The sequence below is a fragment of the Ambystoma mexicanum genome, chromosome 12, assembly GCF_040938575.1.
Source record: "Ambystoma mexicanum isolate Mex_15411 chromosome 12, UKY_AmexF1_1, whole genome shotgun sequence".
Lineage (NCBI taxonomy): Eukaryota > Metazoa > Chordata > Amphibia > Caudata > Ambystomatidae > Ambystoma > Ambystoma mexicanum.
The window spans coordinates 687,326,283-687,342,228 of NC_090936.1; the positions used below are offsets into that span (position 1 = coordinate 687,326,283).

Below are 15,946 nucleotides of genomic sequence, written 5' to 3' on the forward strand. Positions count from 1 at the left end.
TTGAAACAATGAACACAGACAATATAAACTGGGACAGACAGACACCCTGGTGAGGCTATTGTGCAATGCCTCCCATTTCCCTTTTAGTTCGATGTTTTTTTCTAAAGTGGTAGAGACAGTTGGTTGGATATGATTCAGACCTAAGAACTTTATTTTGGAGTTTGAAGCACACCTTAGCTTTTATTTCTTTAGGTAGGGAATTTCCCATATAGCGATAGGGCTAGTTATGCGTATTGACTCTTTTGTTTTAAGATAACCTCTTTAGAATTAACTCTAAGTGTCTGAGTCATTCTTCTGGTTTGCCACAGAGTTTACACAGGTTTGAAACAAAAAGGGCTCTTAGTTTCTACATTTCCAGGATGGCAAATGTCAGGCAAGATGACCAACTATTTCATTAGTTACACCGGACTAAGGCTAGGCCAAACCATGACCAATCGAACTTTATCGTGTTGGATCATCCTATGCATTACCAAGTGCTATCCCATTGCAGGAAAAGATGTCCCAGAAAACCTAAAAGCACATTGTACCAGAGGAGTGGCAACTACTTAGGCTGTGCAAAGAGGTGTTCCAGTTCAGGACATTTGTAATGCAGCAATTTTGTCCGCACTCCACACTTTCTCAAATTGCTTGGACACTCTGTCGGGCCAGGACGCTCGATTTGGACGAGCGGTTCTGCACAATAGCAATCAATAATCAGAACATTATGCACAAATCAACTCCTCCCACCTCCATCTACAAAACTGCTATGGGAGTCTGTCTAAGATGAGGAATCCATGGGAGGGCACAATCAATTAGAAGAACAAATTACTTACCCCAGGCTGTTCCTCCCATGGATTCCTCATCGCCTACCCCTCTGACTGTGTGTGAGTTTTTTTTAAATATATTTCTCTCTTTCAACACCCATGAGGGTTATATAATCTTCAAGTTGGCTGTGCAGAAAGAGGGAAAAACTCAGAACTGAGGCAATGGGTGCAGTGTGGGCCTTATACTATCATCAACGTCACGTCCAGAGGCAGGAATGGTAACCGTCGCGGGACATCAACTCAATGCCACACAGTGCCCTCTGCTGTCAAGATGTTTTCCAAGACTGCAAAGCAGGATATGGATATAATTAAGATGAGAAATCAGTGGGAAGAACATCGAGTAGAAAGAACATTATCAGGGGTAAATCATTTGTTCTTCTCATTCATAGAACATTTGACCCTAATCAACAGCCCTTGCAGGACAAATCAGAAGAAAATGACCAGATGCTGATACATTTTGGAATGATAGGAGTGTCCTGTGAAGAGAACATTTATATGCAAAATCTATGTTCGAAACTGCAATTCGGCCAATTTCATTTAATGAAAAACGAAAGTATTGCACAAAGGTTGTGGGCAAAAAATTAAAACTGATCAGCATTTTCTTATATTTCTTAATACAAAACGTTAGTGTGTTTTGAGGAAATTGGTGCTCTCCATGGTCACTTTTCCCCTATCATTGTTTTACTTGAATTGAAATAAACAGAGTATCTTCCATTCTACCATGGCCGCCCTGCTCACATGGCTCTGTCTTCTTCTATCTTCAATATTGCTGCTGGAGCCATGCCAAACTCCAATATTATTATTATTGATGTTGTAAAGTACAACCAATTTCCCCCCTCTCGTGTATTATTTTGCTTCCAAATCATGTATACTGTGCTCTTCCAGTTAACACTGCTATGTCACTATATTTCTAATGGATTAATTCCTCTCAAGGATTCCTCTTCTATGCTGTTGATTATTATGAAGAGGTCCAGAACAGAACATACCTCAAAATAATCACAAATAAAATGCATACTGATTGAAAAAATTGGTTTATATCATTTAAAGATTAACTCTAACATTGTCATGAGTGTTGAACCATTCCAAGAGTTGGTGTTAGAAAGAATGCTTCAAATGTATACACTTTTACCAGAGTTTTCTCATCTATGTTAATATACCTTAAACACAGCCTGCGTTGGAAAGTTCTCCACAGCCACTAGGCGTCTCAGAGTTTTTAATTTTGGAATAGAAGTGGGGTCATCCATACCATCTTCATCAGTTCCTTTTGAGAAGCAGTCACTCGATGTTTTCGGCACCTTTGGTCTCAAAATGTATCCTAAGTCTTCTAAATCATATTTTAATACCTGTATAAATTGCGATAGTTGATATAGGGGACAGATCTACACCCCTCGTCTCTTTTCTGTCTCAAGAAAGACAATGGCACTGAGGAGTGTGGATTTTGTCAGTCATTTCACACTAAAGCGGTAAGAAATCAAACAGCTAGTCTTTTCTTAGCTTCTACTAATACGACTCTGGAAATATTGGCTTCAGAGATTCCCAAGAAATCCAGAGTTACATGTGAAACACCATGAGAGCATCAGGTCTGTAAGAAAGAAAGTGAAAAAAGAAAAGAGAAAATGGAGTGTAAAGAAACCACCACTTACGTAGAAAGCATTTTTCTACTTCAACTCATTCCTCATCATTGAGAAATAACCTAAGGGCTCAGGCTGGATAAGCCATCAGTAGACCTAGTGTCATCATTGCCTTCAAACCCAGTGCTGGGTAGGTTATGCTCTTCGTTGCCCAGGCCCTCAGCACCAACGTCATCAACATCAGTTTCAATGGCACTATCAGTACTTATTCCATCGGAGCGTTGGTCATTGGAACTCCTTCATGTGGCATCATTATCCGGAAATCTGATCAAGGCCATCTCAACTGACAAATTACAAGTCTTGTTATGTGAGCTGTGGTTTTCGGTATTAGCATACTTGATCGAAAAACATTTGACCTTTTCGATTTGACCGAATTTTATTGATTTTTTTCAGTCAAATTAAATAAAATAAATATATGGGCAGGGGTAAGGGAATAGGTTATGGTGATGGGAAGTGTGTGGGAGGGTTACATGGGGTCTCCAAACTCTGCAGAATCATTGTGACAGGGCCATATACTTGTTTTGCAAAGTTTTGTGAGGATTTGCCTAGCGGGTGGGGGGGGGGCGTAGGGGATCCAATTATAAACAACCCAAAAAGTGCTCTTCCTATGGGTTGAGCAACTGAACCATAACTATAGGGCCTCTACCACAGGCCCTGTAAAAACAAATATTTATATATATATATATTTATATTTACTGGATGGCATCCCTTCCAGCACGAGAAAGTTCCAAGGAGCTGTTGCGGAGATGACTTAGAGCCACATAGGTGTGGAAAGCTTTTTCCAGCAGACTTCGTTTAAAGTGTATTTCAGAAGTTAATGAATCTCTAGTAGGAATAATCATATCCATTGGAAAGAACATTACTGAAGATAAGTAATTAACTCTTTAATCAAAATGCACCGACTTTGCACAAAGCAGCTGATAGACACCAAGGCCCATTTTTTCACTCCTCCAAGAGTTCTGACAGAGAGTAAGCTTTCTCTAACTACACACAAAAATTAAATTACTATATATTTGATGACATTTAATAATTGTCTTCAATGCACCATTTGTGTTACAAAATGTTAACATGAGAACAGGGTGCACCAGGGCCTTAGAAGTTATTGTGCTTGTATTTATAAATTATCTATTTACCCCAGAAATAACTTTTATGTTGTATCTGCCTTATGTGCCAAGAAAAGAAATGTTAATTTCAGAAATAAATGAACGTTGGATGTCTTCCCATGACACTCATCTTTTTTATTTAGATATGCTGCGTCCATAAAGGATGGTTCCCAGTATTTTGTTCTGCTGATTATTACAGATGGAGTTATTTCAGACATGGCCCAAACAAAGGAGTCGATAGTTAATGTGAGTACAAACATCTTTGCAGTTTTACTGCTCCTTATGCTTCCTTTAAAGTTGGCATGTATGCAGTTTGATTTAACAATGTATTTCTATAGTATTTGGATATTGAACATAACATTTCTTTTGATAAATCAAAGGTAATACAAATAACATCTGTTTATTTGATACTGTATCTGAGACATGGTTCCACTCTCAATTATTTGTAGTGGAGCACATCCAGAAATGTTGATCTTTCACAATGCCACTGTTGTCGGAGTCATTGGCCATGAGTGCAGAAGATTCACATTACAGGGCAAATTCCTTCCTCTTTGATTCTAGCTAGAGTCAGGTATATGCCTTTCTCACTATTACTGTGATTCTGCAAACTCTGTATCATGTGTTCCGCTAAAACACATCTACATTAGAGTTGACACTGCTGTGAACAAACAAACTTTGCTTCCCACTAGTGCTTGCTGTCTTAGCGGCTCTGCCTGGAATTCATCCAGCAGGGGTGTGTCCTTTAGAACTTTGAATACTTTACACTCATCTATTTCTGATGGGCATCTCCATAAGGCAGATTGCCTTGATGGTCAACATCCTTTGGTTGTACAATTCATTAAATGATTTAAATGGCCAAAGCTTCCATGTTCTGTCTATCCTACCCTTTGCAATGTAGATGTTATCCTTCAGTTGGCTTTACTGGCTTTCTTAAGAAAGTCTGATTAGATGCCTAACAGGCTTCATAGGTGGTTCTTAAAAAAAATATGGGTTTAGTTTGTCAATTGGTTGAAAAGGTCTCTTTTTGCCATTGTATTTTCAGTCTGGGAACAAAAGACACTTTTTGTGTGTGTCTTGTACTCTTGCTTCCTATTTGCTTCTTCTTCTAGCACTGCAGTCATGTGTCTTCCAGGAAATCCATCTTCATTCATACTTTTTCTTCATAAATTCGTTTCACTTGCCTCTTCCACTGACTAGTTCAAGAACATAATCAGAGAATAGGGAATTGGCATATCTTTTTTTGGATACTTTCCATGAGCAGCATTCCCAGTGTTCTGGCAGAAGCTGGTGAATTAGAATGGAGGAGTTATTTAAAAGTGTAAATGACAACTGTGCCTTCATTTGAAAGAATGTATTACTATTTGGCAAACACTGCTTTCTACTTAAAACAACTATTGAAGGTGTTTGGGATTTTGGGCTTTTAATGTGCAATTGTTCAAACTTGTGCATTAGCTTACACTGGAGATCACCAAGGGGGAACTTAGAGAGAGAATCATAATTTTAACAGAGATATATACACTATTTGCTATCTATTTTGGCACTGTTTTCATTGTTTTCCATTTTCTTATATGTGGTTTTGGTTTCTGATTTCTTAACGGCCGTTTCACTAACAAGTTACTGGAAAGTACTTGACTTAAGCCAAGAGAGGGCAATTTGATTCACAAAGCAGTTACTATGAGTGACGTACTGCTGTCTTATTCCCGGAAAGAAAGGAGTAAGTCAGAATTACTTCTGGTAACTCTTTATGAATCAAATAGTTCTTTCCAGGTTTAAGTCATGGGAAAGTCAATGTTCTTTACGAGTCTGCCCATTTCTGTGAAGGTGTTCTGCAAAGCATGAATGTTCTGGCATCCTAATACAGTTGCGCATTCAGAGAGTAAAGTCAGATGGGTTTTGCTTGTGTTCAACTCACACAAGCAAGCAAAAAATGGGCAATGATGTTGAAATCTCTCTGTTTTCTCTCTCCCGGATTGCTACACTATATTTAGGAGAAATGTATTTCGATTTGTATATCTTCTAATTTTATTTCTATTTTGCTGCTTCTGGCTGGCATGCCTGAACTTCATCTTTGTGTCTTTACTAAAGTGATTTGCCTCATTACGAGATCCCCTGGTCGGTAAAAATGCTGAAAATATTGACACTGATACCAGCACCAGCATTTTTACTGGACCGGGGAAACCCGAGTTTGCCAGTGGGGGGCTCTGATCTACCGGCAGGCCTGACCTGCAAGGAAGTCTGGTATCACTGGCACTGGTACGTCTGGTGCCGTTCATTCCGGCAATCCCCTCTCATGGAGTCCTATTGGACTCCATGGAATGGGAACTCAATCCTGTCTTTGCCGACTGTAATATCCCAGTAATATCGGGATATCAGGAGGCAGAGATTGTAGGGGCAGTTTCCACAATAATAATAATAATATTATCTTATGCAATCACATACGTAAAGCATATTCTGGTCCTATGTTACGTGTTGCTTATAGTTTTTTCACCATGCTATGGATCATATCCTCTTGTTCACTGTAAGTGTGGTGGGCATTTTGACCCATCTGGAGGCTTAGTCTTCTTTCTTCAGAAAGCACAATCCCCTACAATGTAGTTTACACGTGACAATGAGAGCAGAAGAGCACGACAAATTAGAAAGAGAGAAGGTGAGCTAAAAATTGGGGAAAGTAGAAAGACCTATAATGGGAAACCTGGACAATGAAGAAGGAGCAGGGTAAATGGAGGGTACACTAACAACATAGGTGGAAGTAGAAGCAAAGACCAGGAATAGAGGCGGGCAAAGCGTATCAGATAGGTACATGATGAGGCTGGAGGGAAAGTATAGACGTAGAACTTCTTCCAGAGGGCAGAGAAACAAGAATGCTTTAGGAGAAGGATGCTGGGAGCAAATTGAAGGAGAGGAAATAAGGGGAGGCAGGATGAGATGGCATTGTTGAGGATGCAGAAGTAAATGAAGGATCAAGGAATAACATGTGTGGAGGAGCATAACATGAATGCAACAGTTGGAATAGAAGAGAGAGGAAACAGAAGTGGATAGAGGAAAGATGGTTGGCCCTCAGCTGATGACAGAGAGACATATGGAAAAGAAGGAAGGAGACATAGATGAGGAATAAGGGAAGGAAAGAGAGATTCTGGCGAGCAGGTAAATTGGGCTCTATCTTTGTAGGTTGTTGAGGAGCTCATAGAAGGAAAATTACCAACTGATGTGGGGTGCACAGATGGAGGTTAGGTAAGTCACAGAGGCTCCAGACTAAGGGGCCGGGGGTCTAACAGGCAGAACACCAGAAACTACACTTCCTACAGAGGCTGCGGAAGAGTCTGCCTTTGCTGCTTTTAATCCCTCGTTTCAAGCCACACCCAAGAAGCTTGGCGTAGCTTTAATGGGATTAAGGAAAACTGACCACCACACCCATTTACCTTCAAGCCCTGACTGGGGGAACTAACCTCCTGAAAGACCAAACCCCTGATGAGCCAATGACAAAGAGACGACTTTGCAAACGCAAGGAACAATAGAAACACTTGAGACTGTAGCTAGGGACGGTCTGATGGGCTACGGTTTTTATGCAAAATGGAATTGTTCATCTTGTGTTTTTGGTTTGATCTCTTCTTTCATCATCAGTTCATAGATCATTGACAAATTTCTGCTTGACAAATAAACCCATGTGTACCTCACTATCAGACTCGGAATTTACCTGTTGATCCCTCCGCAGTGGCAATGGGCAATGTTGCCAGAACAAACATTGGGCCTCATTATGAGTGTGGCGGAAAAGCAACAATGGCGCCGGTAGTGCTACCTCTCCACCACACTACGAGTTCTGCTCGCTGGTGTTGGACTGCACGCCTGGTCTGACCAGGCGTGCATACCGGCACCCGCGAGCAGAACTCATTGGGCAGAATGGGGATCGGGAGGCCGGCCATAACGGCACCCGCAAATGGGCACGGCTACTGTCAGAGTTATAGTGAAGGCCATTGTCAAGCTGATTTTGACATTTCTCAGAAATTGTTTGGAATACCAATCTGCCCTGCTTTGTGCAGTGCAATACAAAGACTAGGAATATTATAGGAGGTTTCGCTGATGGTATACACGCATTTCACCGCAGTATTTTTAAACGCGGGTTTTTTCAGTGCGGTTTTTTGGGGGGGTTAACAAATTAAATATATGGCTGTGGGCGTAAGGGAATAAAAAAAAAAATGGGTGGCTTGGGGGTAACCCCACCCCCCCAACAAAAAGAAAAAAGAGTTTTTCGAGAAAAAAAACGGCGATAAAAAACCCGCGATGAAAAATACAGCGGCGAAATAACGTAGAACCTCGCTGATAGCCTGAAATTGCCTTATAAACATGGTAGCCCAGAGGTGTTTCTCTCTTGAAATTATTTTTTTTAAACTAAATAAAACTGGGAAAAAACTTTTTGATGTCTACTTGCCGATTTTATTGCTTTATTTTTATTTTGAACATTTGTATTACTCTAGTGTTAAAAATAAAACACTTTAGAGAAAGAGGTGCATTGTTTCATTGGAGCATAATAGAAACATGACTTAAAGTCGGTTATTGATGAGTGCTTGAGGTCTATGGCTAGTGGAACATAAATGCGCTTGACATGATCCTCTAATGAAGATTTTACCACTGGCAAGTAGCTATCTGCAAATTGAAACTCCGCTTCAGCCAGTTTGTAGAAAGGTTACAGGTACGTCAGGTGCAGATAGGGGGTCAGATTAAGTGTTCCAAACCTTCATAAGCCTAGCGTTGAAGTCTTTGAGTCTGCCCTTATACAATAATTGTCTTAGTGCTCACTGGATTTTAGGAGAAATTCAGCCTCATTTCAAGATGGGATACTGAAAATTGTAGGAAGAAGGAACCAGAACAGAAAGAGAGGCTCATTCACAATCTTGTGTGTCATTTCTCATAATGGATCATGAGAGCTCAGAAAATACGCTGTGCCAAGATCAATGGAAACAACTGTCCTATATACTGAATTACTATAATCACAATGCTGTACTGTAATGAATATTTCCATATGCAAGCACCAATTTTTTTTCCTTCCTCATTATGGACACCAAGCACACATAAAATCTACTCCTTGTCAAGTATTTGCTGTAAGGAATATTTCCATATCCCACTTACTGCTTCCCTTACCGCAGGTTTAATACAATTATATGGACTATACCATTTGCCAAGATCATGAGGCACTAGTTGCTACAGTTTACAATAACCCACATTTTCTTACACCATTGTATTTTAACACTGGTCAATGTATGCTTTAAATGTAATAAATGGTAATTTTGACTGTAAAATCAGCTGTCAGATTTGAGGAGTACTGTTTTCCTAAGTAAACAATTACTATATTTGATTGTTTCATTTTTTTAGAGATGTTATGAATCTTGACAGCATTACATTGCAGTTTGCCATAAGCAATACCATGGTCCATGTCATCCTTGTGTGGTGTAGTTTCATAACTAAAACATTCCAAGTAATTTCTAGTTTGTTAAATGGCTCTTGCATGTATGTTAGTGCTTGCTAAGTACGTGGTATCCTTTAATGCCACCTTCCCGCACAGCCACTACTTTTTTATATTACAACTAGCTGATGTACCCAGCATTGCCTGGGCTTTTATTCCCTCATAGGTACATGTAACTGTGCAAACTCTGGTGCAGATTGGTGCAACGGTTTGGAATTGTATAAGGAACAACACTTTGCCAAGCCACAAACCCACAAACACATTTTGACTTTTGCTGAAATCCGGGGAAAGAGGTGGGGTGTCCAGATGTTATGTAGCCAGTAATGTCCAGAGGGTCCTAACAGGTGACTGTGCAACATGTGGTGCTGATTGGGGAAACAGTGTGGAATTGTAGGAGGAATTTACGCAAAGCTACACAACTACAACCCCACACCCAAATGTGCACTTTTGCTGAAATCTGGAGAAAGGGGTGAGACGTCCAGGTGGCATGTAGCCAGTAATGTCCGGAGAGTCCTACCGGTGGCTGTGCACAATTTGGTGCAGATTGGTGAAACGGTGTGGAATTGTATAGAAAAAATACCCAAAGCCACAAACCCATACATTTTCACTTTTATATATAGATGGTATATATAGATAGATTGTAGTACTGCCTACTTTTGTAATATTTGTAACATTTGGTTTTCTGATGATTTTGTTCCTCTTCCAAGCATGAAAATAAACAGAGAGAAAATAAAAACGTGTAAACCTGCTTTAATTCTTATCTTTCTTTCCTTGGTGTCTAGAGTTCCCACAACCAGCACTAGTCTGCACTTCATTACTTCCATTAGTTATTTTATTTTTATTTTATTAATTTGTTTGTAGTGCGCCATAGCCCGCAGGCATCCCTGGCACAGTTGCACAGAAGACACTTACAAAACAATGACAGGGCAAGGAGCTAGACACTTAGTTAAACATCAATGTTTTAAGCTTCCTTCTAAATTGGACAACATTTTCTTCCTTTCAGGGGGATTCGGGGAGGACGTTCCACACCATGTGTGCTTTAACAGAGAAACAGTTGCCTTTACCTCTTGCTCTTTTCACCTGCAGGACAGCAATCAGGTTTGCTGTACTAGAGCGCAGTGCTCTAATCGGCACATGTCTGGTTAGCATTTGTGTACGTTATGTAGGCGCCTTGACAGACAGACATTTATGAGCTAAATTGAGGATCTTGAACCGTATCCTCTCTGCAACTGTCAGCCAGTGGATATCTCTCCTATAAATAGAGATATGATCCTTCCTGGGAACATTACAGACTATTCTCACTGCACTATTTTGAATGATCTGAAGTCTATACTCTCCTTGCTTGTACCCACAAGCAGGGCATTGCAGTAATCCAGCCTTGGCATGATGATTGCGCGGACTAGAGTTTCGCAATTCTTGCGGAAAAATAGCAGGTTTGTTTGGTGTAGGATTCTTAAGCGGTACTGGGCATTTTTTAAACATTTTTTGAATTTTGTTTTTACAACTTTATTTAACTTTGCACACAGATTAAGCAGTTACATTTGCGACATTCAATTTCAGTGACCATAATACATGTATTGGCCGATTTTACATTACATTTACGTCATCAGGGGGTGGTAGCTCTGCTAGATACTGTTTGTACCATGCCCATATATTCCTGGATCTAGAGGGGGTCATTACTGAGTCTATATACAATTCTTCGGTGTCATTAGCCCACAACATGTCGCTGTTCCAGTCCTCTACTGTTGGCGGGTGAGCGTTTTTCCACCTCAACAGAATAACCCGTTTTGCCAACAGCAGACTTAAATTGAGCAGTTTTCGCCAAGTTGGGTTCATTTTCCCAATCGCCCCCAATATACACAACTGCGGTGTCCATTCGACCGGTTGGTCCGCCATGTTATCTAGAGCTCCACAGACCCCGGCCCAGTATGGACTTAGTTCTACACAGTCCCACAGCATATGGTATATGTTAGGATTTTCAGAGTTGCATCTTGGGCAATTGCTAGAGAGAGTAGGGTATAGACGCTTGAGTTTCGCTGGCATGTAGTGGGTTCTATGGATAATTTTATAGTGTATCAATTTGAATCTAGAGTTGCAGGATATCAGCTTAGTCAGTGCACAGATCTGGGACCAATCCTGTTCTTCTATCGGTTGGTCCAGATCTCGCTCCCAACCGGCCTTTGCAGTGTGGGGTGGTTTCGGGCGTGTTTGCATTATAGTTTTGTAGAGAGTGGAGGCCGTGACCTTCTGAGTCCCACCGTGAATATGTAACCAAGACCCATGTTTATTTCGGGTTCATTCGGGAATGATGGGTAGATCCGTTGTGTGGTTGTTGCAACCTTGTCGAACTGCTGCCTGTGTGTGTTTGTGTTTCCTACTGTGTCTTTAATCTCATCCCACTTCAAAAACTGTTTATCCCGAAACATCGGTCCCCATTGTGTGATTCCTCTGGCAGTCCAGTGCATTGCCACCGCACTGTCTATGTGGAAGGGTGAGTGGGGGTCGCCCCATATTGGCATGCTCGGGTGGTATAGTTTGCCGGCTCCAAACATATCATTTATTTTGGCCCATGCAGTGATTGTGACATTGGATGGATGTATAGTGTTATATCGTTTAGGTGTGGGCCTAGTAATTTTCTGTAGGGCCAGTATCGCCTCCTGTTCCCTTGCAGGAGGGGGTGGGGGGCCAGGCTTGAGGAAACATGTAGCCCAGTCAGCAGCATATTGTGCCTGCGCTGCCAGGTAACACAATTCCATGTCGGGAGCCATTAGGCCGCCTCTGGGATACGTATCTGTTAGCACCCTCCAGCTCAGCCTCGAGTGGCCTCCCCATACAAATGCTATGCATGCACTATTAATTCTGGAGAATAGTGTGCGACCCGGCCACACCGGTACTGTACTGAACAGATAGAAAAGCTTAGGCAGAATGATCATTTTAATTAATGCTATCCTACCCATCATTGATATTGGAAGGGCATTCCAGCGCTTTATTTTGGTGCAAAGTGCGTCTGCCAGTGAGCTGTAGTTTAGTGTTCGGGAGAGTTGAGCGGATCTGGCGATAGCCGCACCTAGGTAAACAATGTGTAATGGGCTCCATATAAGGCCGTGGAGGTTCTGGGGCTGCATAGTGGCATCTGTGAGCGGGAATATCTCTGACTTATTGGGATTTAGGCGAAGACCTGAATATTCTCCGAACTCTTTCACTACAGCAAGCACCTTGCCCAGTGTGCGGTCTGGGTTTTTCAGGTATAATAAAATATCATCCACATAAAGCGTTATAATATGTGGTTTACCTTCGAGCCATTTCCCGAATGTGCTATAACGGAATCTGAGTATGTCCGCAAAGGGTTCAATAACCAAGGCGAAGAGTAGTGGGGAGAGTGGGCAGCCCTGCCTAGTGCCCACCAGTAGTTCAAGTATGTCTGTGAAAGACCCATTAATTCTGATCTTAGCGTATGGTCGCGTGTAAAGAATTCGGATACACCTTATGAAGTTGGGCCAAATCCATAGTTTCGTAACACCCCGAACAGGAATGGCCATGAGACAGTGTCAAATGCTTTCCGCATATCTAAGGAGACCGCTATTCCTTGGGTTTCTGGGGGTATCGTGGCAATGATTTGGTGGCATCTCCTTATATTCGTTGCCGTAGGTCTGCCTAATATAAACCCAGCCTGATCTTCGTGTATCATATATGGCATCAGTGGTGTAAGCCTAGTTGCTATTATTTTGGCCAGGATTTTGGCATCGGTGTTCATTAGGGATAAAGGTCGGTATGACCCACAGTCCCCAGGGGGCTTCCCTGATTTCAGCAGGAGTGTAATTATAGCTTCCCTGGTGGTTTCGGGGATTTCCCCTGTGTCCAGTGTCTCCATCCATACAGCGTGGAGCCTGGGAACCAGTTCACTACTAAACTCTTTATAGAACTCAGCACTTAGCCCGTCTGAACCCGGCGCTTTCCCGTTGGGGAGAGCTTTTATTGCATCAAGTATTTCAGGTTCGGTGATGGGTAGCTCAAGTGATTCCCTAATGGTATCCGCTAAAAGGGTTGTGGGTATCTGGGCTAGATAGCTCTCAATATCATCACCTGTTGCAGTGCTTTGCGGGGAGTATAAGTCTTTGTAATAAGCATAGAAGGTCTCCTTCATTTTGTCCTGGTCGGTGTATACCGTGCCATCAGGCATCTGTATGCATGATATGGTTGTGGGGCCATTCTCTACACGTACTGTTCTAGATAATAATTGCCCTGGGCGTTCCCCTTCCCCATATCTACGGGCTGCAGCTGGTCGATCAAAGTATCTGACCTCTTGTTCTGCGGTCTCGGTGTATTCGTCTAGTTTGGTCTATAGTTCAGAGCTTATCTGGGGTGACGGGGAGGATGCGTACTGTGATTGCAGGGATGATATTTGAGATTCTATCCTAATTAACCTATTCCTAATGTCTTTAAGGATTCCGCCCTCCAGGGATATTGGGTGACCTCTGATGCAGACTTTGAACGCCTGCCATAGTATAGACTGGGTCGATACAGAGTGTTCGTTGTTGTTGAAGTAGTCCTGTATATATTGTTTCATCAAGGTGTTATAAACCAGGTCTTTCAGGGCTGCCGGCTTGAATCTCGAAGGTGGTCTGGAGAGGACTCGACCAGGGATTCTTAGTGTCAGCTGTATCAGTGAGTGGTCTGAGTACGTTCTTGGGTGTATATGGGAGTCTGTGACCCATGCCATGCTGTCTCCATCTATGAGCCATAAATCTATCCTGGAGTGCATGTCATGGACTGTGGAGTAATAGGTGTATTCCCTACTGATCGGATTCAATGTTCTCCAGGCGTCTTTTAGTTGTAGATCAGCCATATGTAGGTATATTGCTTGCGCAGCTTTAGTCAGTGTTCTAGCTTGTGTAGATGTGCGATCAAGATGTACATCTAATATTGTGTTAAAGTCCCCGCCACATATCACCCGGGCTGTCGGGTATCTTGCCAATTTTTCAAACACTGAGGCATAGAAGTCTGGTTGGTCAATGTTCGGACCGTACAAGTTCAGAAAGACAAATTCTTTATCATATAGGTTGCCATGAAGCATGACATATCTACCCCCCCGGGTCACACTGAACATCAATACATTCAAAGGACAGTGTTTTGTGTTTCAAAATTGCTACCTCTCTTGCCCGGCTGGAGTATGTCGTGAAATACTGATGTGAGCCCCAGTTAGGCATCAATTGTCCTCCTTGTCGCGGACCAGAATGCATTTCCTGTAAGAAGATCACGCTGGCCGCATGTCTATTGAGGTAGGCCAGTATCTTCCTCCTCTTAATCCTGGATCCCAGGCCCCGTACATTCCAGCTAAGCATATTAATGTTGTCTTTGTCTAAGCTAGCCATTGTCTATGGGGTGTTCAAAGCCATGTGGCCCCTTATAATCTGCCATTGTGAGATGGAATGACGACATGTCTGACATCTGTGTGCTTATTCTTTTATAACAAAACCCTGCAACTCCCGCCAATAATGCGGATGTTGTTTCTCCTGGATCTGGCCTCCAAATCTGCCCATTTGGACTTCACCGTTCCAAGTTCGATAGCCATTGTGGATACCATGGTTTTCAGGGCCTCTAAAGCGTCCTCAGTGCCAGATATCCTAGATTCTGCCTCCGTCATGCGAGTGGTTGTCTTGTCAAGTTGTGTCTTAATGTTGGCGACACTTGCCGTGATCCCACCTAACTTGTCTGTGAGTGTAACGAAGCCCTGTTGCATCGCCTGAAAAACGGCCTGGGGGTCCATCATTGTAGCCGGGGCTGCCTGCTTCTCATGCACTGGAGTTTCCTGGTCTGTCTCGGGCTCCGCTTCCCTCTGCATCGCGGTCGTGTATTTGTCGATGGTTCCTCTGCCTTTCTTTGGGCCAAAGTTCTTGGGCATCGTCTCCGGAATGGGAGATGTGGGTTATCCAGGCGCTCAATGGGAATGCCGTGTTGGTTCCACCATGATTCGCTCTGCGCTATATCTGCCCGCGGCGGTGGAATCAGTGCCCCGTCGCAGCTTTATTAGAAGGGGCAGACGTTTCTCCCGGTTCTGTCATATATGGACGAATGGAGCGCTAGTTTCGGCGCGCAGACGGTCATCAGTTCATGGGGGATGGTGGCTTGCGTAGGCGGTGCGGGGAGGCCCCCCCGCGGCCCGCGGGCCTGCGAGGCACCAAGCGCTCAACAAGATGAGTTTATTAACCCCCTGTCCCGCAGTCCCCCGAGCCCGCCGGGGATAGCTGGGTGGCATGCTGGTTATGAGGCGAGGGGGCCTACCTCTTCAAGTGTGGTCCGACCACAGAGCAGGCCTTCACCCGGCCGGGCCTCTCAGGCTCCCAGGCGAGGAAGGCGGCAGGGGGGCCAGCGGGCGGTCCATGATATCCGGGGCAGCCGCGGCCTCCTCTCGCTGGATGGATGGCAGGAGCGGCCCGATGCAGCCGCGCCGGGGCAGGGCTCCTCTCTCCTCCCGCCGGTCGCCGACCTCCGGGCTGCCCGCGGATCATTCGGGCCTCTATCTCTGGAATCCCCACACCGATCAGCCTGAAATTTCATGTGGGCTATCCGAAGATATTGTTACCCGTCCTCTGCAAAAATTGCGGGTAACCGGTGCCTGCAAATTATCTTTTCTGGCTTTGCGGCCCTGGGTCTAGCCGGAGCTCACACGAGAGCCGCCATCTTCTTTCGTGCGCAACAGTGCCCCCCCGGTACTGGGCATTTTTAACAATGTTATTTACATGTGCATCAGCACCCATAGAAGCTTCTACCACTGTACCCAGGGTTTTCACTTTTTTTAACTATTGGGATCTGGGAGCTATCCATCAAAAACTCATCATATGCTACGTCTAGCCTGTTTCTTGCTAGGTTTGTACCAAAAAATCATAAATTCTGTTTTTGATCCGTTTAGGCACATCCAGTCTTTTTACCATCCACTCTTGGATTGATAAG

At 43.3% G+C, this 15,946-nt stretch overlaps 1 protein-coding gene across 3 annotated transcripts in view; it reads left to right on the forward strand.

Moving 5' to 3' along the window:
- The window catches only part of CPNE8 (copine 8), a 2,424,038-nt gene that overhangs the window by 2,123,526 nt on the left and 284,566 nt on the right, over positions 1–15,946 (forward strand). For all 3 annotated transcript variants that reach the window (XM_069629223.1, XM_069629224.1, XM_069629225.1), the window contains one exon: positions 3,681–3,783. In XM_069629223.1, the coding sequence (XP_069485324.1) occupies positions 3,681–3,783 (103 nt within the window). The remainder of the gene's footprint in view (positions 1–3,680; positions 3,784–15,946) is intronic.